Source organism: Malania oleifera, chromosome 11 (assembly GCF_029873635.1).
Source record: "Malania oleifera isolate guangnan ecotype guangnan chromosome 11, ASM2987363v1, whole genome shotgun sequence".
In the NCBI taxonomy this organism is placed as follows: Eukaryota; Viridiplantae; Streptophyta; class Magnoliopsida; order Santalales; family Ximeniaceae; genus Malania; species Malania oleifera.
The window spans coordinates 9,383,985-9,409,581 of record NC_080427.1 but is presented as its reverse complement, the minus strand read 5'-3'; the positions used below and the strand labels follow the sequence as shown (position 1 = coordinate 9,409,581).

The 25,597-nt window shown below is 34.1% G+C and overlaps 1 protein-coding gene across 1 annotated transcript; it reads left to right on the top strand.

The window, feature by feature from the left end:
* The first annotated feature begins 7,279 nt into the window (after window positions 1-7,279).
* On the top strand, window positions 7,280-18,896 carry LOC131168690 (polyadenylate-binding protein 7). The gene is made up of 10 exons (XM_058128317.1): window positions 7,280-7,794; window positions 8,261-8,379; window positions 8,481-8,674; window positions 8,861-9,120; window positions 9,218-9,324; window positions 9,418-9,607; window positions 12,466-12,761; window positions 13,005-13,157; window positions 17,705-17,896; window positions 18,326-18,896. The coding sequence occupies exons 1-10, from the start codon at window positions 7,599-7,601 to the stop codon at window positions 18,521-18,523; spliced, it is 1,905 nt and encodes a 634-aa protein (XP_057984300.1). The 5' UTR covers window positions 7,280-7,598; the 3' UTR covers window positions 18,524-18,896.
* Window positions 18,897-25,597: the final 6,701 nt, after the last annotated feature.

The following is a 25,597-nucleotide window of genomic DNA, read 5'->3' as shown; positions in this document are numbered from 1 at the left end:
GTGGGATAGAAAGGAGATAATAATTCCAAAAAAGTTAGTTCCAAGAAAGAATTAAACACAAAGAAAGACAACTCGGAAATAATCAAACATACAATACACAACATATATGATTTTTTGAAAAACATTTTTTTAGTAAATAAATCGTAGTGATTCGAGTTCAAGCAAAAATAAATTCATTTGATGAATTTTTGGACAACAAACACAAAATAAGTTTGTTGGGAATGTGTTTGTAGACACGTTTGCATGTGTGTCTTAAGCACTTCTTACATATGTGTCTTATGATACATCTTATTGGTGCACCTTACAATGCTTCTTATATAGATCAATGTGTCTCATGCTGTATCTTATAGATGCTTCTAATTGATGCAACTAAAGATGCATCTCAAAATATTTTTCAGACAAAGTTTATTTTTTAAACAAATGATGCAAATGAAACATAAAAACTCAATTCCCAAATATATTCAAAAGATAAATGATATTTTTAAGCAAACTCAATTGCAAATCATTTGAATAACACAAACTCACAAGATATTTTAACATTAAAACGAATGTTTGGAAATAATCAAAACACACTCATTTGCACACAAACTATTTCAACAAGGAGCTTCTTTAAGAAATCAATATTGCATAGTAAGATTTCCTTATTGGTAGAACCCAAAATATTGGAGTAGAAATCAATTAAATCCTTCCTTATTTTTGGAAAAGGGTCAATTTTAGAGCCACCCTTGGTTAGGACCTTGATTTGGGTCTTAGAATTCCTAGCTTTGATAGCATATTCACTAGTTATTTTTGTCTCCCAACTTAAGTCAATTAAACTTTGCTTGAGAATACTCTCCTTGTCCTTCAAGATTTTGATATAGTTGTCTTAAAGATAGTTCGCCTCGTAAAGAGTACTAGGATTAGGATTAAAGAGCATGGATATGTGTGACACACTTCTAAAAATGAGTAGCTCGAAAGTTATCATAAGTATAGGAGTTATGTCATGTAATAATTAGCCCAAAAAGGTCAGATCGTCTCCTCAGGGAATGCAGTTCGGTTTCAAACTTGTGTAAAAACAGAAAGAAGAAAATAAAAAAATAATTTTACTGAACATGGTTTAGATTCGGTTTCTGGGGTTTATAAAAATTTTTGACGAAATTAAAACAAGTGAATGAACTAAATTTAAACAAAATCCTAAACTAAAATAAATTAACCTACCCAAATTCTTAAACTTAACCAAATACTTAAACAAATTAAATCCACATTAAAAAGGAGCTCACATGAAAATCAACCCTACAATCAAGTATTCACGACAATGCATTGAAATGAACTTTAAACAAACATATTATACATCAAATAAACAACAAGAAATAACCCAAGCTTCAAATATTCAAATAACGAACCAAAGTGAAAATTTTATTAATCTACTACGAGCATTCAACAATTAAAATAAACTCAAACATTAATGCCTTAAACAAACATAAATTTAATCCAACATTAACTCTAAATAAAGTAAAGTAAACTTAACAATAACATACTTAGAACAAAGATTAAATTAACTCAAGATAAGAGAGAGAGAACTAAAAAACTCTTTAACCATGAAATAAATTAATGCACTAACTAATTTAAACAAACATCTAAACATTAACTCTAATTAAAAGTATTCAATGTAATAATTAACTGAAATTGAATATTAAAACAAGTATTGAAATGAAAAAATAAACTAGTTAACAAGTGAGAGAGAGAGAGAGAGAGAGAGAGAGAGAGAGAGAGAGAGAGAGATGGAGTGAGAGAAAGAGAGAGTAGAATAGTTGTGGAGTGTAGGGAGCTCGGGTCTCCTCCTTCCTGTTGTGTGCAGCGCAACAACTCTCCAGGTAACAGCAAGCAGACTCCCCTCCAATGTCCCACACGCCAGCCTCTTTCCTAAAACCCTAGCTTCTAACTCCCTTTTCTTTCCATACCCCCCTCTTTTACTTTTCGTTTACTTTTTATCTTCCAATCCCCCAACCTACACGACCAGCACACCAAGACACAGACACACATGGGCTTGCATGGCCGAGTCACATCAAGACCCGACCTTGCTTTTTTTTTTTTTTTTTCTCTTTCCTAATTTTGCTCCAGTACACACAAAGCCATGACCCATCCCTCACATTGCAGCAGCCCATCAAGCCAGCCCACTCATTTTGCATTTTAGAAAAACCCTCCAGCACACATTCACGGGTTGTTAACCTTTGCATGGCCGGGTCAAATCAAAGACCTAACCCACTTTATTTTTTTTTAAAATTTTCTTTTCTTGTTTCTTGTTTTTTATTTTTTTGTTGTCCAGCGCACAAACCCGATTTTGACCTTCTTACAACCCGTAACTCTCAAAGCTCGAAATACAAAAGTTGTAGAGCACTTTTTCGGCTTTCGACAACATTTTGAATTGTCTCGATCGAAGTTTAGACTAGAAAGTTACGCTCAGATTACGAAGTAATGTCTGTTTTAGTTTTCAATAGTTGCCCTGCAATAAAAAAATACCAAAAATTCATAAATTACTTAATAAAACTCAAATATTATAAATAGAATACAATGTTAAAATATTGAGAATAATTAGGCATTTAATTAAAAATATAATCCTTAATGCATAAATTAAAACACTTAATTACACATCTTTGACGTGTAATCAACGTGCAAAGCATCCAATCCTTCCTTAGTATGCTTGACATTAGATTTTAGATTAGAAAAATATTGCTTTTGAAAGTTTCGAAGATCAAGCTTAAGAGATTTAAGCTTCTGATTAATGCACCATTGATTTTATATTCTGTTTGATTAGCAAAATAAAATAGATGGAAATGAAATACAATCTAAAACTAAAAATATGTACTAATTAAGTAATAAATTCAATTTCATTTTTCTCCTAAGCACTAAATGTGCACTGAAACCCATTTCTAGTTATAGAAGTGTTTACCCAACAAGCAAATTTCTTTTAAATAAACAAAGAAGACAACAACATATTAAAAGCAAACATTTTATTGAACTTTAATGAGAAAGGAGTACAATGTTAAGGAAACAATGGTCCTAAAATCAAAAAGTTTAAGGGCCGTTTAGTTTTAGAAAATAATTTTTATTTATATTTTAGTTTTCCAATAAATTACAAAAAAAGTTTGCTGATTTTTATTTTTATTTTTACGACTTTTATATGAAATAAATGAATAAGAATAATTAGTTTTGACACTATTTGCTTGTAAAAATAGTTTTATCTTGTATTTCTAATTTTTAATATAATAAAAAAAATACCACCTTGTTTTCTAATTTTTCAAATTTATATAGAAAATTGGAAAATATATATATATTTTTTCTAAATTTCCAACTCCTAATATGCATATGGGAGTACAAGATTTAGATCTTTTTTTTTTTTTTTTTATTACATAGGAACTCTAACCACCAACAAATCTTTTGGATCCCTTGGTGCGGCACCAAACCTACGGATTAGCGTCCTCCCCCTAGGTCTCGCTGATCACGTAAAGTCCGAAATGCGGACACGACTTCCGTGCATCAGTTGGATGTTCGGCTAACCCGACCCCTGGGACACATCTCCATTACCATCTACGGTCCCTGCTGGCTCACAGAGCGAACTATCACCATCCACGTTTCTCGCTGGCTCACAGAATAAATTCTCACCCATCTACAGGTACCATTGGCTCTGTGAGTGTATCTACCTGGAATTGAGCCTCCGATGCTCCTTCTTACGTGCTGATGCATTTCCACCGCTCCATGCTTGTGGGGGCTACAAGATTTAGATCTTGAACTTTAATTTGTGTGGATTATGCATATAATTTCTTCTAAAACCCACACAAATCCAAATCCAAACCCCAGAATTCATAATATCAAATATTACCTGATATAAAATTAGAAAATTAGGAAACCAGTTGTCTTTTTGTGATTCTTTTAAAAAAAATTTTCCACACATTTAAACGAACTCTTTATTTTCTACTTTCATTTTAATATGAATCTTTAAAAATTTTAAAAATAAATTAAAATTTTATATTTTTTGAAAAATGAAAAACTAAAGATTAGAAAATAATTTTCAAAACTAAATGGATCTAAAGATAATGTAATGATAAAGGGGAAATAAACATTGAAAGTGTAATTAATTGGTTTCTAATTAGACATATTGGTGAAAGACGTCGAACTTGACACTTTTTTCTTTTTTTTTTTTAGATTACGCCCAGTGTCCTGACACCCTCGATTCATCCAGTTACATGATATATGATCATTAGTGGCGTCACGAGGTATTCAAACTAATTCCTTGCCTACACTGTCTTTTCTTTTACTTATATCTTGTAACCATGGATGCCTCTAAATCCCTTGACTGTAGGCCCTAGCCCTCATCCAAATGCCTCCATCTATTTAAATTCAAGTATGCTTCCAAGCTTATCATTTATCATGCTGGGCAACACTTTGCATCCCTTGATTTTTAAGCCCCAATCCTTATCCAAGTTCTAGCTACCAATCACTTCTATCTACATTTTAATTATTTATTAAAATTTTATCTGAAAAAAATAAAATATAAATACAAAGTACTGAATATTTTATAATTTAAATATATTAATGAAGCAAATGAATATAAATTTTTAAAAATATACTGTAACTAAATTTAACGTAAAAATTATTAATCATAATGAGATTTGACAAAAAGATAATAGTCTTTCCTCAAGGTCTTAAAAATCATAATTACCTTTCCTAAGATTTCAAAAATTTCACACTTCTTATAGAATTTGTCAAAAAAATAAAAACCTCCCTTCATAACTGAAAAAAAAAAAAACAATCTCTTGAGAAATATGAGTGTCCCAAAAATCAAATGATGGGATAAGTTTGTGGGAATTTTGTAATGTCAAAAGGAAGTTTAGAATTTTTTTAAACCTTCAAGGAAATCAATGTCTTTTGCCCTTAAATTTATAAAAAAATAATTAAACCTATCTTATTTATTATAACTAAATTCATGTAAATTAATTTATTTGTTACTTTAGAAAATAACAAATATTTTAATTATTTGAGTTAAAATTTATCTTCAAAAAGATAGAATTATTCTTAGTTAAGAAATATTTAAAATTTATTTGACCATGTAGGCTACTAAAATTTTGGCATCATTTCCTTCACATCTCAATCATTTTAGATTTTTAATTAACTTGTAAAATTAATGTACAATTGTATATAATTATACATGATATTCATATCACTCACATGAATATAAAGTTCCACAATAAATGTTTACTAGTTGTTGAGTTGTTATACTTTGAGGTGACATCTTAACTCAATTGGATAAGTGCTACGAGAGATTTAGTAGTGAAACTTTCTTGTTTCATGAAGTAAAACTACTATGATTCTTGTAAGGAGAAGGCGCTTGTATGAATCATGAATTAAAGAACTCAAATGATGATATAACCACATAAGAGTAATGATTCCTGTGGATAGTCCTTTCTTGAGTGGACTGTCAAAATTGAGCGATTAGATCCTGCATCGGATTAACCCAGTTTGCTTGGCCCATTTTGGACATTTTCACTCTTTTTTGACCAATTTCAATCATCTTGGGTAGTCTGGAATGGTTTGAAAGCGTTGGGAGTGACACAGGCAAATATTGAATTTTTGACATGAAAATTGAAAAAATTGCCTAACTCGTTTAAGACATTTTCACTCCTTGACTAGTTTCGACCATTCCAGGTGATCTGCAGCAGCTCTAAAGGATGTGGAGTGACCCAAGCAAATTTTGGGTCTTCAACATGAAAATTGAGAAAATTGCTCGACCTATTTCGGGTATTTTCGCTTCTTTTTGACTAGTTTTGACCGTATCGAGTGATCTAGAGCAATCCGAAAGGGTTAGGAGCAACCCAGACAAATTTTAAATTTTTGACACAAAAATTGAGAAAATTGCCCGTCCCATTCCAAGCATTTATGCTTCTTTTTGACCAATTTTAACCGTCTTGGATGATCGAGAACAACTCAAAAGGGTTAGGAGGTCAAATTTCGAGTTTTGGCACGAAAATCGAGAAAATTGCCCGACCCATTTCAAGTGTTTTCACTCCTTTTGAACCAATTTTGACTGTTTTCGAGTGATCTCGAACAATTTGAAAAAAGGTAAGGAGCAGCCCAAGTGAATTTTGAGTTTCGACACAAAAAATTGGGTGTTTTCGCTTCCTTTTGGTCGATTTTGACAATCCCTAGTGATTCAAAGTAATTTGAAAGGATTAAGAGCGATTTGGGCAAAATTTAGGTTTTCGTTGCAAAAATTGAGAAAATTGCCATTTTTTTTTCTAGATTTTTTAGTTTTTATTTTATTTTATTTTATATTTTTGGGGGCTTTGTTAGTATTTTCCCTATATTTTTGATTTTTTTTAAATTTTATTTTGTATTTATTTATTATTTTATTAAAGAAAAAGAGAGAGAAAAGAAAAATAATAATAATAAAAGAGAAAAAAGGGGTTCGCCAAGTGTGAGCGTTTGAGGCAAAAAAACTACATAATTACAAAAATGTACCTTATTTTTTAATTTTCTGAATTTCTAATTTTTACTTTGCACATAAAAGTTTAATTTGAATCGGTTATGAATAGAGCTTCTTCTAATTCAAATTTAAATTTCAAAATTCACGATCTCAAAATATTAGCTTATATAGCTTTTGAAAAATTAAAATAATAATGCCTTTAGGAAAGATTCAAACCTTCGAAGTTTCATACTTTAAATGAAATTTATACATTCGCTTTTTGTGGAAAATACATACTATCCCACCAATAGCGATATAGAAAAAAGCTTAATGTTATTACGGGACAACGAGAATGACAAAGTGGGCCTATATATTGTATTCACACATGAGCCATAACGGTTGTGGGTTATTATTTAATAACTCAATCTTAAAAGTGAATGCAATAAAATGATTTAATAAATTTAAACTAAAATCAAATCAAGTAAAATGTAAAGAAGAAAAGGGGAAAGAGAAGTAAAAAGAGGGAGGGGCGAAGATTAGGGCGGGGGGTGAGGGAAAGGGTTGGCTAAGGAAAAGGGCGATCCCGTTGTGAGCGGGAGTGCGTGAACGCTAAGGCTTTCTTCAACATTGAAGCAGTCTCAGGTCCGCTTGGTCCCACCCTCATTTTTTTACCCCGTTTCTCCCTCCCCCTCGTTCCTTTCTTTTCACACCTGCCCGCCACGTGTCTCTGGCGCGTGAACGCACTCGCTCTCTCGCGCGGCGGCCTCCGCACACGCCTCTGCGTCCTTTTGGCGAGCGCCCCCGAGGCCCTAACTCCCGCGCCCATGCAAATCCGCACACAAACCTCTCTCTCTCTCTCTCTCTCTCTCCCTCTCATCGCTTTCTTCTCGCTCTCTCTCTCTCTCTCTCTCCCTGAATATTTTCCGTTCCGTTTGTTTCCATCTCTATCTGCTCCTTTATTACTCATAATGTTTCTAAAATCCGCCATTATCACATAAATTCACTCTCTCTCTCTCTCTCTCTCTCTCTCTCTCTCTCTCTCTCTCTCATAATTAAAACCAAAAGAAAAAAAACGCTACTTTGTTCCCTCTCTCTCTCTGTCTCGCTTGGTTTCGCTTCTCTGTTTCCCTAAGCGGCGAGCATTGCTGGTGAATCGCGAATGGCGTTTCCTCCGACGGTCCCTGCCTCGCCGGTGTCGCTCTACGTGGGCGACCTCCATCCCGACGTGAACGACGGGCTGCTCTTTGACGCCTTCTCCGACTTCAAGAGCCTTGCCTCCGTGCGCGTATGCAGAGACTCCTCCACCGGGAGGTCTTTTTGTTACGGCTATGTCAACTTTATTTCTCCGCAAGATGGTATCTTTTTGTTTTCCTCTTTTCTTTTTGGCTTACGTATTTCGTAGTTTGATTTGGAATATTTTTTTTTTTCGGATTTGGATTCGATTCTGTTGCTAAATTGTGTGGAGCAAGAGAAGAAAACGAACAAAGTAGCTCTCGATCACTCGTTCTCATTGTGCAGCAGATTCTTTTCAGTTTCTCCATTATGTTCTCGGTGAAGAAAATTTTGTGAATGGAATGGAATGAAAATGCTTTGAGGGGAAAAAAAAAAAACCGGGGGGGGGGGGGGGGACAATTTCACTCATTTTCTTTTCCTCTCTTTTGCTTTCTCTTTCTGACAACCAAGGGGAGTATTGATTTTCCAGTGCTGTAGTTTTTTAGGGGTTCCTTTGTTTTTGTCTGCATCAGATGAATGGTAATTGTGAATCAATGCACTCTGCTCTGTAGCGTGTTATTCATTTTCTTATTCCTTTTTTCTGAGCAGCAATTCGAGCTATTGAGACAAAAAATAACTCAGCGCTGAATGGCAAGGTGATAAGGGTAATGTGGTCTCATCGCGATCCAGATGCGAGAAAGAGTGGGATTGGAAACGTATTTGTCAAGGTATATTCAATCCTGCTTAAACAAATTATAATTTTTCACTGAACTAGGTTCGCTATTTTACTGATTAAAACTAAATTTTATTTTTTGGGTAATTTTGGCAGAATTTGAATGATTCTATTGACAATGCGGCACTTCAAAATATGTTCATGAAATTTGGGACTATCTTGTCTTGCAAAGTTGTGACTTTTGAGGATGGAAAGAGCAAAGGATATGGCTTTGTCCAGTTTCAGTCTGAGGAATCGGCAAATGCTGCCATTGAGAATCTGAATGGCAGCAATTTCGGTGACAAACAGATGTATGCATATATAGCCTTCTCTCTGTTTTTCTCTCCCCAGCAACTAAATTGGGACTGTGATAGTGTGATCACCTATGCACCCTGGGTTATATGCCTTTGTTAATGCATGCATTCTTTCCTTTGGTTTCCAATCCTAGCCTACTTATGCTTCGTTGGTTTTTTATTGCTTGCAATTTTATGGTACAGATATGTTGGCAAATTTGTTAAGAAGAGTGATAGGATCGTGCCCAATCCTGATGCAAAATATACAAATCTATACGTCAAGAATCTGGATCTTGATTTAACTGAAAAGCTTCTGGAGGAGAAGTTTTCTGAGTTTGGGAAAATTGTTAGTTTAATTATTTCGAAGGATGATAACGGAAACTCAAAAGGTTTTGGATTTGTGAACTTTGAAAATCCTGATGATGCCAGGCGAGCTCTGCAAGCTATGAATGAATCACAACTTGGTGGGCCATGTTCTCTTTCTGACATTGAATTGCTATGTGGACACCAAATGCTAAGATTTTGAACATATCTTCGATTGCATTGGTTCGTGATGTGTAGGGTCAAAGGTCATGTACGTAGCAAGGGCACAGAAGAGAGCTGAGCGTGAACAAATTTTGCGTCGTCAATTTGAGGAGAAACGCAGGGAGCAAATTTTGAAATGCAAGGTAGTTCTTGCCATCTATTGTGCCATCTTGGTTTATCGTCGTATAGCTATTTTCTGTATCTTGCTTGTTAATATATATTCTTTTACATTTTAGGGGTCTAATGTGTATGTGAAGAACATTGATGATGATGTGAATGATGATGAGCTGCGAGAACACTTTAGTCAATGTGGCACAATCACCTCTGCAAAATTAATGCGAGATGATAGAGGAATAAGTAAGGGATTTGGTTTTGTTTGTTTCTCAACTCCTGAGGAGGCAAATAAAGCGGTGGCCACTCTTCATGGTAAGTTGGTTAGCTTGTATATGTTGTGAAATTGCTGAGGTATCAGATTTGGTAATCATAGTCTAAATGATTCACGAAAAAAAAAGGACATCATTCAGTTTGCATATTTGACTTGATATTTATCGTAACTTTGGGGAAGCCAGCATGATTATACTTCTGATTTCTTTTTCATGATCTTGGAGAAATAAATTCCATATTCATGATAAGAAATTGCTGAGGTATCAGATTTGGTAATCATAGTCTAAATGATTCACGAAAAAAAAAGGACATCATTTAGTTTGCATATTTGACTTGATATTTATCGTAACTTTGGGGAAGCCAGCATGACTATACTTCTGATTTCTTTTTCATGATCTTGGAGAAATAAATTCCATATTCATGATAAGAAATTGTATATTGTATTACACTTTTGATTTCTTTTGCAATGTTTGTGTATTTTAGAGGTTCTTGTGTAATTTCATGTGTTTGTAGGGGTATATGTGTAATTCATTGTATCATTGGCTTTCACATAAAATTGCGTGTGAAAGCCATCTAGTAGGTATTTTTTTGATGGATTTGAATTGAAGTGAACGTGTGATTCCCCTCTTTGTATCTCCTCTATTCTCTTCTTTCTTCCTTTATCTTTCCCCTCTCCTTTCCTCCCCAGTATCTCTCCCAAGTTATGTGTAGACTCTAATTCCATGATGCTGTCCTGCATCAGTTGCCCATGGTGAAGTCTTTTAGATTTTGAATGCTAGACAATGGTTTTCTAAGAACTGGTTCAAGTTTACGCCAAACCATTTGCTGCAGCATTGAAGCAAAGTGATTTTAGACTATAAAATTACTTTTAATATAGGATGTATTAATTTAGTTGGAAAAATTTTTTTTTTCTCTAAAATCAACTTTGGATGAAATTTTGACAACCCACTTTTGTTGTGAAGTGTGATGTTAGGCTTAAAATTAATTTTCAAACTCAACAATGCTGTTAACTAAACTAAGAAAGCTAACCGTAATTTTTTTCTTTTTTACTTTCATTCTCTTCCACCAATAAAAGTTACTTTAATTTAAAACTATCGCCAAACCATTTGCTGCAGCATTGAAGTAAAGTGATTTTAGACTATAAAATTACTTTTAATATAGGATGTATTAATTTAGTTGGAAATTTTTTTTTTCTCTAAAATCAACTTTGGATGAAATTTTGACAACCCACTTTTGTCGTAAAGTGTGATGTTAGGCTTAAAATTAATTTTCAAACTCAACAATGCTGTTAACTAAACTAAGAAAGCTAACCGTAATTTTTTTCCTTTTTACTTTCATTCTCTTCCACCAATAAAAGTTACTTTAATTTAAAACTATCCTAAACAAGCACTATATGATGATGCATATAAGAAATTTATTATTTTTTATGTGGCTTAACTAGGACCACATCATAATTTCCAAATTTTTACTTGGAGGATAATGTTGAGGAATTCAGAAAGGTTATTACAGCGTTCAGATTTTTTGAGCAAATTTTGAGGTTGAAGATCAGCATGTCTAAGAGAGTAGGGTGGGTGACAGTAGTATGGATCATAGAGACATAGAGGGGTTCAAGGCTTTAGTCGGTTGTGTTTCTCTAGCTTAACCCTGCTTTTGTTGCTTTTTGGTATTCTATGATTGAAAGAGTGGGTCAGAGACTGGAGAGGTGGAAGAGGGCATGCTTTTCTTTTAGAGGGTCTAGTTATTGGCTTTAAATACTTGTAAATATGAAAACGGATACAATTAGCTGATGCATTAAAGTTGTGTAAACTTCTTTGATAGTAAAATTTCAACTTCCCTCATTTATGAGCTAGCATTCGCTTTTCATTTTTTCGTCCTTGCATTTGGGATGTGGTAGAGGGGAGGGGAGGGGAAGGAAGGGATGGGAGAGTGGACATTTTTTCTTTTTCTTTTCCCGTATTGAATAAGCAATCTTGTTTCCATGTGAAATTATTTTGACGAGTATATAAAAATAATGGGTCTAGATAGCGCATCATCAAAGCATTTTCTTTAAGAGGAATAAAATACTAATTTAGGTGATCATTGAAGGTTAAAAAGATCAAACCTTGCTCAAGATTTGATATCCATGATGATGTTAGATAGTCAATAGTGGAGACCTTGACATATCAGTTGGTTTTTAGTATCATGCTCATTCTTGTCACTTGACTTCAATAATGTCCTAGAGCAGCATTTATTCATTTGACAATTGACTCCTCTATGGTGTCTATGTTGACTTTTAACAGTTAAAATTAATTAGAAATTTTGAATTTTAAAACGTATTTTCTCTTTGTATCGCATTTCTATGTCTTTGGGTAGATAATTGAGAACCAGTAAATAATTCTCTCATTTAAACGATTTTTCTTTTTACCTGGCCAAAAGTTGTGCTTTATTTTTTAATTGTATTATACTAGCATATACGGGATGAATTTTTTGAAGTATCTAGATAAGTTTACAAATTAAATGATTTAATGTCACCAGTCCAGCAAATGAATAAATGAATGATATAAAATCAACCATTCTTTGTTGACTTTTGTCCTATTTTTCTTAGGTATGGTTCATCTGAGTATCTTGTTCCACTCTTATGTTTTCTATGTATCTGGTTCTAGTAAATGAGATTTCACACTTTGCCATGAGGCTGTTTTTGTGAAGTGGTTAATAATAAACATATAAGTGAATGAGGATTTTGATTAATGTTATTTTCATATTGACTTCAAAACATGATGGAAAATGTTGTGGTTCCTCAGAAGCATGAAGTGGTTGAAACGTTTGGAAGGTTTCTGTAATTTGCCTTTGTGCACTTTGATAAACTTTCATATTTTTGAGCCTCGTTTGTGCCTAATATATTGTCCTTGGATATTTCACAGGGTACATGTTTCACCGAAAGCCTCTATATGTTGCTATTGCTCAAAGGAAAGATGAGAGGCAAGCTCAATTGCAGCTTCATTATGCACAGCGCATGGCAAGTCTAGCAGGGCCTTCGACAACTGTTATCCCCAGTGGCTATCCTCCCCTTTACTACCCAGCTCCTCCAGGTGTTGTTTCACAGGTGCCTCCACGATCAGGGCTGATGTATCAACCTTTGGGTTTGAGACCAGGATGGAGACCTAATGCATTTGCACCTCCAACCGGACCAGCTTTTCAACCCCCGCCACTTCCTATGGTAAGTAACTTCTTTTTTCTATTGTAGACTTCTTGTATTTTGAACAAGGGATGTGTTATTATTGCATCTATAATTGGTAAAGTACAGGGATCATTTTTCTCTATGGTTATTTTTTACCAAAAAGGGCGTCCTTGCAGGAAATAATTATAACAGATTCACTTGGAATGTTTTAGTACTTCAGCTTGCTATCCAATAGGTGAACATGCTAAACCTGGTTGTACTCATGATAAGTTATTTTTACAGATTCCCAATACTGGAAGGCAACATAGACAAAACAGGGGAAGGATGAATGGACATATACTTCCACAGGGAGGTGGTCACTCGGCTTCATTGATGCCACATTTGCTGCAGCCTGCTCAGTTAGTGACTTCATCAAAAGAGTTGAACAATTCACAGGTTTGCACTCTCTTCCTTTGTATAATATTCTCTAAGTCACATTTCATATGCCAAAGACTAGTGCTTGATATATGTAGTATTGAATGCATATTTACTGTCTAATGCTGCACGTGATATAATTTAATTTTATATTTTTCTGTTAATAGTGCTAGTTTTTGTCTATATGATCTTATAAAAATTTACTTTTAAAAAATAGATTTCTTAAAGCATTTATTTACAAAGATGATTTCATGATGGTCTTTCTGTAACAATCTTGGAGCAGTGCCTTGGAAATTGCTTTGAGCGAATGGCCTGATCTATGTCCATTCCCTAAGACACTTACTACTGTGGGAGAATGTTTCTCTTGATGTTTTCTCAATAAATATACTAGTTTACAAACAGGGTCATGATGAGGAAATCTTAGATCCTTTTGCTCTTCTGCTTTATTAACCAATCTATCTGTGTTTGTCCATTGGGAATTTGGGACCATATTGAGGACTAAAGTTCAGACAAAACACTGTCCTGCAAAACCTGCTCAAATTTTTAAAAAGTGTGATCATGAACCAGATTCACTTGACAAATAAGTCAGTTGACAATTGGTGTTCTTGTTCCCACGGTCCTCTGATCCACAATCTTTCTTAACTTTATTGATCAATCTAGAATAAACAGCTTAAAATGAATGGCTCTCCCATGACCTTCCTTGTAGGAAAATGAGGTAGATCAGTTCATTGATAAAGCTAACTTCAAGGATTTCAATGAGATGTCCCTTTCTTATCTCTCCTGCGGTACTAGCAGTAGATACTGTGTCCTGGAAAACAAAGAAAGCGGAGCCAACATCAACTCTGCTACCAAAGCTCTTGGAAATGATGATTTGGAGCTAGACGATAAGAAAGAGAGGGAAAGTTGTGTGGTCGGTTCTGTAGCTTCTGGGGACTATCAAGGCCACATCCATCACCATCTATTTTATGAGGGAGACAAGGTCAGCGACCCTCTGTCTGTTCAATCATTTGTTGCTGAAAAATCCATGGAAAGATTCCCTAATGATAATGAGAATGAGGTTATTGAGATTGTTAGGGAATTTAATTTTGAAAAGTGTCCTGAGAAGCAAACTGCCAGCATTGAACATATCTGGTGCATGGAGGAACCACATGGTGGGGGGTTAGATGAAGATAAGAGGAGCTGTAGCAGTACTAGCTCAGATGAGAAGAAAACTGTCGGCATCGAATATGTCAAATGCATGAAGGAATCACATGGTGGAGGGTCATATGAAGATCAGAGGAGCTCCAACAGTAGTAGCTCGGATAAGGATTCTCAGGTCACTAACAATAAATCGGAGATGGCTTGTAATTTAGGTTTGGAGATAATCTCTCGTGTCAATTCATTTAAATCTGCAACTTCACATGAAGAGTTGGTTCAAACCACTCACACTGCTCCAATTGGGGAGGCTTTTAACTCAGTTGCAGAGACTGCCTCTTTTGTTGATTCAGATAAATTAGCTATATCTTTGCCTGAAGTGGTGAGTGGTGTTGCTGAAAATGCTCCAGTTGATAATTCAACGACCTTTGTCATTGATATAGTTTTGAAAGAAAATGAGAAAATGCTGCCATTGGTCCATGAGGATACTGGTAAATTGCCAGCTATAGTGGATTTGGCATCGACAAAATATGAGGACAAAATGCCAGCCTTATTGGATGAGAATGCTGTGTTATCTTCAAATGGTATGGGCTGTGTGGCAAATGGAAATGATGATGAACTGTTGCAGTCATCAGATTTGCCCAATCTTGAAGCTAATAATGATGCTGAGCATATTAGAGATTCCGAGATTCCTGAATGCTCTGAAAACCAGCCTCTCGTTGCTTTGGCTCCAGTAATAGTGCAAACAACTTCCTTGAAAAGCTGCTGTGGACTGTTGGATTTGCTAACCCGCTCAGACATATAACTCCCGAAATGAAGAAACCTTTGCTGTTCCTGCTGAGTAGGGTCCCAGGAGCTGGATCTGTAAAGTTTGGAATCTGAGAAGGCACAACAAGCGTGATCCTGGCTTTGAGTAGGGACCTAACTTTCAGGTTTTTTGTGTGAAATAGTTTTAGTGAATCCATGACATTTGTAGCAGTCACAGAAGGATTTGAGCCATAGAAGTCTGATGTTATAAATGAAACTTTTTTCAGGTGTTTCCCTTGAAGAAGAAAGAGGACAAGGTCTGAGTGCATAAAAGTCTCGGGGTTTTGAAGGGGTATTAGTGTTGCGATTGGTAGGTCGACTCAATTTCCCTAGATATTTTTTTTTTTCTTGTTAATTGGAGTCTATGGTGTTTCCTTTCTTGTCATTTGTCATATCCGTTTCTTGAGGAAGATATTATTGTGCCATATAGAGTGATTATTGGAGTTTTCCCCCTGAGATTTATGTTTAAACCAGTTGCAGCTCAAATATTTAAAAACTCTTGGCTTACGCCTCTTCAAGCACTCACGACATTGGTTTGGCACTCTGATGACATTTTAATCTAACCCCTTGTTTTTACTATTGTCTTTCCTCCTGTGTGGTGTGTGTTGTCTGTGTTGCATACAACTCCGTGTCATGGTTCATGCAACATAACCATTCTAGGGCATACTTTAGTCAAGTGCTGGATACCCAAATATTTCTTTGTAGTATGAACGCTGCACCCCTTCCTCAAACCTCACCATGCTGAATTATGACACATGCCACTTCTAACCATATCTATTTCCAATGATTTTCAACTGTTTTGAGGATAGACTTGGTGTCATTATCAGAAATTTGAGATTTGTGGGTATTACTCGAAAGGTTTTTATCCAGGGTAAGTCTTACTGTCGGTGGGTAGGTGATGCTTTAAATTCAATGAAGTGATTAAAGTGATTAACATTTATTAGAATTATTAAAGTAGTTTATGTCTGTCACTTGAATTCCTTTCAGATTCTGGAAAACAACTCACAGCGAACTCCAATTATTTCACTGTTAGGTTTGCCCCCTGAAGTCACTTCAAGCAAAAAATTGAGCCCATGGAGTTGTTAGTAACCAGAGCCCCATCAAGAATTTACGATAACATCTAATTAAAGCAGTCTAAATTGGTCATAAATTGATTTGAATGGTTTCCAGTTGATTTTTAAACAGTAATCACTTCACAGACATGTGCATAAATACGGACCGAGTTACCAGGCATACTTTTGAGTTTCTACTTTCTAGCCTACCCTTTTTCCCTTTGGTCAAATTTTATGTTCTGGTATATTGTGCTTTTTATCTTATTTTAGTTTATTTTATTGGATAAAAATAGAAATCTATTGAGTGATTTGAGGATGATAAGATATCATCATTAAAAACAGATGAAAGAATAAGCTTAAAGCTAAAAGAAAACACTAGCTAGCCAATCTCATTCAAAGTCAGTGAAATCTCCCTTAGAAGCTTTTGAGTCAAATTTCCATTTGGAAGGAAGAGCAATTCTCTCCCAAAACAATTACAAAGACATAATTTGACCCCTTAACAGCTAAATGTTCCTTTTCAACCAAGTAACCAAATGACATCGAAAACTGCAACCATGGGATTTCCAAAGTTATTAATAGAAGGTAGAACATGAGGAAGTGAAGAATTACAAATAAACATACAAAAAGAATTAAATCATGAAAACCAGAAGCTCAACATTGCTGTTACTAGAATAATAAAACCTTATGGACGCCCTAATAATCTTGCATAATTTATAACCAGACAATTAAAGAATAGAGTTCCATTTCGCAAGGCAATGAAAAAGCTGTTGAATTAACTGAACAAGCAGATGCAAAAGGAATTTAAGAACAAATTGCAAGATGTATCGACGGAAAAAGAAATTGCACAACTTGAATGGCTTAAAGAAGGTAGAGTTCCCCTACAAACCATTCAAGCTAAAATAGATTATTGTTCCTATCTGATTCAAACTATCAATGGGGCATTAAGTATCAAAATTTGCCTATTTACAGATGAGGAATAATAAGTCCTGATTTGATATTTGATTTGTCTTTTTGTTCTATACAATGTTGTTCTAGACAATATATTATGGAAAAAATGACATTCTTTTGTTCTTTTATGCTTTCAATCAAAATAAATCTTACTTGGCCATTTAGCTGCCTTATTTCCACCAAGACCCCCGAAAGTCGATAAGCAACCAAACATCCAAAGAATCTGGACAAATCTTACAGTCCAAAATGTCCAAAAAAGTTATTTCAGATACACCAAGCAACTGAGAAATGTAATAGGAAGGAGAATGAGATTCCTCATTACAAAAGCACATTATGCAAACATTTAGTTATACATTGATTTATTATCCCCTAAATGTTTGAGATAATTGCAATGCAGAGCTAGCACACATTATTTGGCTGGATTGTGATAAATTTTCCCTAAACTGTGTAGTATGCAAAGTCAACAAAAATTTAAACAGGGACAGAGTTGACAAAAATGGTTGTGCATTAGATTCATTTGTGTCAGATTCATGCATTTTTATTTACTAAAGTTGATTGACATATTGATTACGGTTGATGTCCTATAAATTCTAATAAAATTTTTTTATTTTGCGAATTGCGATGCAGCGTACTGGGCAGAAGTATGTGCCAAATGGACGTCTGAACAAAGGAAATGGGGTTCCATCAGCCACTTCCAACCCCATTGGTATTGGGTCCCAAGGTTCAGAGATGTTGAGCAGCATGCTTGCTGCTGCTTCTCCTGAGCAGCAGAAACAGATACTGGGCGAGCGCCTCTATCCTCTTGTAACGAAACACAAGGTAATATTAGTACACTGCAAGTTTTCTTTGGAGCAAATTCAAGGGTTGTCTTTTATATGAATTCCCATGATGAACTTGATCCATTAAAACTTGTTTTAAGTTTCAAAGTTCACATTCTCAAAATAAATTGTATGTGCAAATAATTTCTAAAATTAAACCAAAAAAGATTATGAAAGAAAAGCGTATTCTATGCTCATAGTTGGATTTAGTTTGAAAGTAACTTCTGATTCAAAGTTACATTATATATTATTTTGTCTATTCCTGAAGGAGGACAAATCCTTAGAAGATATTCTAGACATCAGATGAAGTCGCCATTCTTTAAAGTCATGCCTGCTAAATTATCCTTTCAAGTTCCATGTCTTTCTAAAGAAATGAGGCAAGTAAAGGTTTCTGATATTGATACAAAATTTTGTGTGTTCCTATACGCAGCCGGATCTGGCTGCAAAAATAACAGGAATGCTCTTGGAGATGGACAACTCGGAACTGCTTCTTTTATTGGAGTCACCCGATTCATTGGCTGCCAAAGTGGACGAAGCTGTGCAGGTACTCAAGCTCTCTAAGACCAAAGTTACCAATCAAGATGCTCTCCACACTGGTTTCCTCTCTGCTGAAGTTGCAGTAAACTGAAAACAAGAGTCATAACTCAAAGAAGAATTTTGACCCCCCGCATATTAAGCATGTTATCAGCATCCATTAAAATCTGATTTTTAATCTCAATCATCTTTTTGAACAGAGGAGAGTCATCATGTTTAGAGGAAGCCTCCCGCATGAGAAGTTGTCGTAGGTTATTTTTATTTCGGGTGTATAAGAATATGGGTTTCATTATTTTTCAATTTTTCTTTTGTGGCCCGTCGGAATAGGAGCAATTGGAGGCCATGGTTTAGGATTATTCAAAATTTTCTCACCCCCTTATTGCATCTTGTGATATATCTTCATATAGTTTGTCCATAAAAATACTTCTTTACTTTTTATTTTATATATTTTTAGAGTTCAATTATTATTTTTTATGTCAATCAACAATGTCTAAACGTTGGCAGGTACCAACCATTTATGAATTTCTTATGCTGCGTGGTAGTAATAGATTGGGTACATGATTTTTGGTATTTCCCCAGCACACTTGTAGAGATATTTTAGGAAACTAAAAATTAGGCATCAAAGTTGTGGAATTCCTTTTATTTACGGTAAATGCTTAGAATTACAAGCCCATGATATATTGAGCCTTTGTGACAGCATTTAGGGGAGCATTCGAATTGAGTTGAGCCGATATAGTAAATACTCGAACTCGACTCGAAAATGTTAAACTTAAAACTGGACTCAAATTCGATTATAAATTAATATTAAATATATATATATATATATATAATAAATAATATATTTAGTTGTTTGGATTTCAAATTTTGAATTGCATTTTATCTAAATTTACATTATTCAAATTGAAGTTCCCAAACAGTAGGCTAGAATTTGTGTAAGTATATTTAAGTATACATGTTTAAAATAAACATGAAAATGGTTGTATTTATAAATTAATTACTTACAAATTAGCATTTGAATAATTATGTATTAGTTGCAAGTAATTATGTATCACATATAGGATAATTAATATATTTTTCTCATACTACATTAATTTACCACTCAATCAATATTATATATGAGATTTTTTAGTAAAAAAAGTGGACAACAATCGCGTATATGTTTGTGCACGCGTGTGGATGTCGTGCCTCCTCGTTTATGTTTCTACATGTAGATCATGGAGAAAAATTAAGATTGTTTAGTTGTGTAAAATATTTTTCATTTTTTAAAGAATTATAGAAAGTATAATATATTATTTAATTTTTTAAGAGTCATATTAAAAAGGTAGAAAATAAAGAATTTGTTTAAATTTGTAAAATATATATTTTTTAATTTTTTTGGACAAAAGATACTTACCTCCCCTAAGTTTTGGCAAAAAAGATATTTGCATCCCTGAGATTTCAAAAATTCCAAAGATCTCTTCTGAAGTTTCGAAAATTCTAAGGATCTCCCTTGAGGTTTGTCAAAAATACACAAACCTCCCCTTGTATTTTGCAAAAATACAAGTGTTTTTAGGGGGGATTTTGATCTTTTTGACAAATCGCAAGGGAGATTTATGACATTTTTTAAATCTCAAAGGAGGTCTTTGTCTTTTTGTCATACCTTAGGGGAGGTGAACGTATTTTGCCCTATTTTTACTTTTTAGATTCAAAATAATCATAAAAAAATCAACTTGTTTTTAAATCTTTCAATAATTATATAAAAATATTTGGGATCATAGATGTTGTACCTTGAATTTGGATATATATTGATTTAAAGGACACTTTATGCATAAGCCACAGATTAAAGTCTAAGATATGAGTTTTATGCTTCCATATATAAAAAAAAGAGTTATAATTTTTAAAAATAAAAAAATATATTTTTAAAAGTTTTCTACATAAATTGACAAATTAAAAAATAGTGCCTTTTTGTAATTAATTAAAAAAATTAGGAATGAAAAATAAAAAATATTAACAGACGGAGACAGCGTCAAGACTATTATTGCTCATGTTTTATACAAATGTAGAAAAAAAGAGCACACTATTTTATAATTTTTGTTAAAAACTTAAATAAAAAATATAAAAATAATTTTCAACAACTAAACTAACCCTCAAATTTTAACTATAGTTAGAAGTATAGGAAAAGGGGTAAAAATGGAGTAAACATGTTATTATGGTTAGGATATGGGTTGTTATCAATATCTACGCAAATCAAAATTTCATATTATATTTGTTAGGATGGTCATGAGGCCTATAGGTGATGTATGAGTAAATACTAATTTGATCTAAATATTTAAATTATTAGGTTTTAGACCTAACCCCCCCCCCCCCCACACACACACACACACACACACATATATATATATATATATATATATATATATATCTTCTACTATATTTTGTTCAAATTAGGACAATCTCACAATTAAAATTCTCAATAACTTTCCTCTTATTAGTGAGTTCCAACCACTCTCTCTTAAACAGAAGTTATTACTTGTGGTGCAACCAAATAGAAGCTTATTAAACCATGGGGGAGGCCATGAAACCATTGGAGTCTACTCATCTATAAGGTTGGCATCTGTGGGGTCCACCGCTTTTCTTTTATGGAGTCAACATTTGTAGGAACACATGTTTGAACATTGGAATCCAATTCAAACCATCGACTTTGATACCACTCGTTAGGGGAGGAGAAGTTTCATTGGAAGACTTGATATATACGAGTGAACATATATTTGACCCAAAAGCTTAATTCATTGAGATCTTGGGTTGAACCATGCATATAAGCAATCACCGTCCACTCTATTTTTTCATAGAGTATGGGTGCTTATATACATAGTTTAGACCCAAAACCTAATGACTCAAACTTTTGAATCAATTGGGGCTCACCCACATATATGGAGTCCACCTGTAAGGACTCCTCTAGTCCTAACAAGTGGTATCATGATTAGAAATTCGAGGTGAAAGACATTGATTGCAAAATTGAGGTTTAAAACTAATTCTCTTGACGCACTAATAGTTATAGCACTAAGCATGTGTAACTGAGGTCAAGAAGAATCATCTATGGCTGGTATATGGATTTGAAAATGATCAAGACATAAGAGGTAAGTTGGTTTGGAAGCATGTGGAACGCAATTTGAGGCATATAAGACATAGGGGTAAGGTTCACTTGAGCAATTGTTAGAGGATTGGGCCCACTCTCACAAGGGAGATGGTTTTTGCTCAAGAAGGAGAATTCAATATAGGTTCAAATGTTCATGTATGTGTTCCTATAGATATAGGGTCGTGGAGGCTAATATCGCAGGATGGTATTTATGATCAACTTGGGCCCTTTGGGCTAGTTGGTTTTGGATCTTATAGTACTTCAATGGACCGGATGCCATATCATTTTTCTCCCTTATTTTAGGAGGGGGAAGCCATACTGAAAATCATCACTTTCAAACTTAGCCTAGGGTAGTAGACATGGAAGAGGAGCGATGATAAGTGGACTCCCATGGTTTCATGTTCTTTTCTATGGTTGAGTAATGACTTCTAGTTAGTTGTATAATACTAAGTAGACAAGAATGTCTTGTTAGCTATTCATCACAGCTTAGCACCCTCAATACGACAACTAATCCTATCAATATCAGTGCTACCCCAACAACTCCTACAAATCAAGGAAATTCAAATCAACATGACAATATATTTAAAATCACACCAGAGAAGGAAGGCTTAAATCAGAGGGAAGATTCAAATCAACCTGAAGATTACTCTAATGACAATAAAATCAAACCAAAAAGGAAGATTCATGTCAACACGAAGATCCGTTGATAACCTAACATGAAATCATCGATGGAGACATCACCGATTTTAGACAAAGACTACTTAAAAGGAAACTGTCGATCTTACTGCTGACTTTAGTGTATTCCTAAGAGGGGGGAGGGGATGAGTTGGGTATTAAAAATTTTTCTAGGTTTGGTCCAAATCACAATTCAGTATTTTCACAACCTAAGGTCTATCTAAATGAATAACAATTACCCAACAATATTAAACTGAGCAAATGTAAAAGTAGATATTTCAATCTCAGTATTTCCCAACAAATTAACGCATGTATGAAAGACAATCAACACAATATATAATTAATCATACACGTGCGGAAATTAAAGAGTTAAGGGAAAGAGAAAGCGACACACGATGTGATATCAGGGTTCGACCAACAATGCCTACATTCCCGTCTCTAACTTGCAAGCTCGAAGATTCAACTAAAGCTTACTTACGAGTGGAGAGACACCGGTTACAACCTCCCTCTCCTTATTAGGCAAGGGAAACCCCAGGTTAGATTAATAGGGCTAACTCCAACCTTTACAACCGATCCTTACGAGTTAGATTAACACCCCCTTAGGCCACGCTTGGAATACAACAGATAAACAATATAAATTTTCATGTACAATATCAATGCTACTCCAATAAGCAAGTATGTACCAATGCGCACAACACAACCAATGCACTCATAGATGATAAGTATTTATGCTCAAGGTGAGATTGGTCAAGTTATGTATCAGCTCTCAAAGATGTATATATGAATATGTATATACGTGAGAATAGTACATTTGATTCAAGATATTATAATCAACAAATAATCAAAGGAACTTCTAACATCCTAATTAAATATCTCAACAGATATATTTTCAATATTAAGCACAATAGAGATTAGGATCTATGGACTTAATCTCTCTAAAAAAAATTATCTTAATCAAGTAATATGAGAGATAATGTAAAGATAAATCTTTGAATTAAATAAATGGAAGTCAATAAAACATATTTCAAAAATTTATACTTTAACTATCTCTACCTCCACAAAAATATTTTTAGCAATGAAATTAGAGATAGTGAAGATTAGCTTCTTCAAAAATATTTTTGCAATGAGCACAAAAATTAGCCTTTGAATCTTACAACAAATATGCAAAGATTTTCAAGCTAAAAAGAGTTATCCCAAAATAATATTTATCAATGAAATAATCTGAGAGCAACTCAAGCTAATTCTCTAAAAATAATTTTAACAATAATGAATAAGAAAGTATAAGCTAAGGAAAGATACATATATTTAAAATGCCCACAAGAATTAAGAATAATCACTCTTCAAGTTTGCAGTGGATTTGCAAATGAAGATGATGAAATAAATGCTCTCTTATCAAAGATGATTTTGTAAAGAAGAAACAAGAGAGTGTGAAGATATGCTTGAAAAAAATCTAAGTATATAAGCAATAAAAGTTCAAAAAATTTAGAGAGAATTTTTGTTAATCTAATTGCTAATCTCTCCAAATGAAAGGGTATATATAGATTTTACAAAAAATATAACCGTTAGGGACATGGAGGTCATTTTGGAAAAAAGATTAATTGTGTTTAATTAATTTTAACCCTGTTTTTCTTGTGGTAAAAATTTTCAACCCTAGAGGTTTAGTTGCTTGAAGCTCAAGTTTCGGTTGCCCGAAACTCACAATAGTTCTTAGGGATTTTTCCAGTTCGGCCATCCATGGCCACTGGCCGGTCGGTTGAGTTAGGCGATTTTCCATAGCTTCAAGCTTTCAGTCGCTTGATGAAGTGATCGGTTTGCCGAACTTTGAAGTTCAGTCGACTGAGGTAGTTTTGACTGTAAAGGTCGATCAGTTGAGTTGGTAGAAAAAGGTCATGTCTAAGGTTCGGTTGACTTAGGGCAATATGTTCAAAATTAGTTCGATCGCCCGAGTTATAGTCAACAGTTTGACTTTAGGCTGGTTCGGTTGACCAAGGCATTTATAACCCCAAGGTTCGGTCGTCCAAGGCATTTATAACCCCAAGGTTCGGTCGTTCGAGGCTATTAAAAAAATGTGCATTTAGGTCTTATTTAGCCCTTATGCCTTTTCAACCCCGTGTGAATAAGCTTGCGACAATTTAGTTAAAGGGTATTGGTTGAGTGAGGCCTTTTAATTAAGCCTAAAATTTAGTCGACCAAAGTTTGTTTATGATCTTCTGATTTTCCCTATGGTCAGACTATGACCTTTGAGCATAAACCTATCATGCATGAAATTCAGTTATTACAAACCATAATATTACAGACCAAATTTAAAAATTAAATGCAATACAAATTAAAAAATAATGCCTTCTTTATCTTCTTTACTCTTTAATCTTCATGGAAAATGCCTGATCATATGAGCTTTATGCGTCTTTGACTTCCATTCTCAGTCCCCTTATGTGTGTGTTGAATTATAACCTGTTCAATCACTAGTAATTTGCGGTTTATCATTATCAAAACCAGGGATCAGACTCAAAAAGTCAACACTTACCGTCGACGGTTGCATCATTGGTTTCAAATAGAAACAAATTCAGAAAGAAATCGTCGACGGTTTGATGAAACAGTCGACGGTTTGACTGTCGTTGATTCAACCATCTCAGCCAAGGATCCTCTTGTCTGTAATACATTGAGATCTGATACCCAGTGCAAAGTCAGAGGAAAATTTGCTATTCATAATGCCTTCTTTATTTACAACCTAACTTACTATGTAACTCTATTTAAAAAGAGCCATTCCTTGTATAGTCTAGGGTTCACAATGCGATCATTTTAAAAATAAAGATACATTCTTTTTTATCTTCTGTTCTTTTTCAGTTTTTCTTTATGTGTTTCATTCAAGGGAGTGTTGTTGGAGCTCACAAGTGTTGAAGAGATTGTTGAGAATTTTATTTGTGAGTTTTTTTCATATAAAAATAAATAAATAAAGTGGAGATAGGTGCTCTTATATAGTTGGTTTTAGTCAAGTTGGTGCTTACCCATTTATATCAAGCTCACAATGGACTCTCCGATCATAACAATATTGAGATTTTTGTGAGTGAAACCAAGTATTGTGATGCATCAAAAAGATAAAATAATCACTTGTGTTTATCAAATACAACAGTTCATACCTTGAGATTTCAAAAACTATCAAAATTAAGTATATGTGAAAAGGGATGAAATTTACCCATAATATAATAATATTTTAAAATGACATTGTGAAAGATCAAGTCATTTCAACTGAAATCTTTGTTGAAAATATGGAGATATGATTTTGAAGAGTTCAAACTTGAACTTGAGTTCAAATTCAAATTCAAGTTCAAGTTTGAAGTTTTCATAATCATTATCTCCTGATCTTTAGCAGTGATTTTA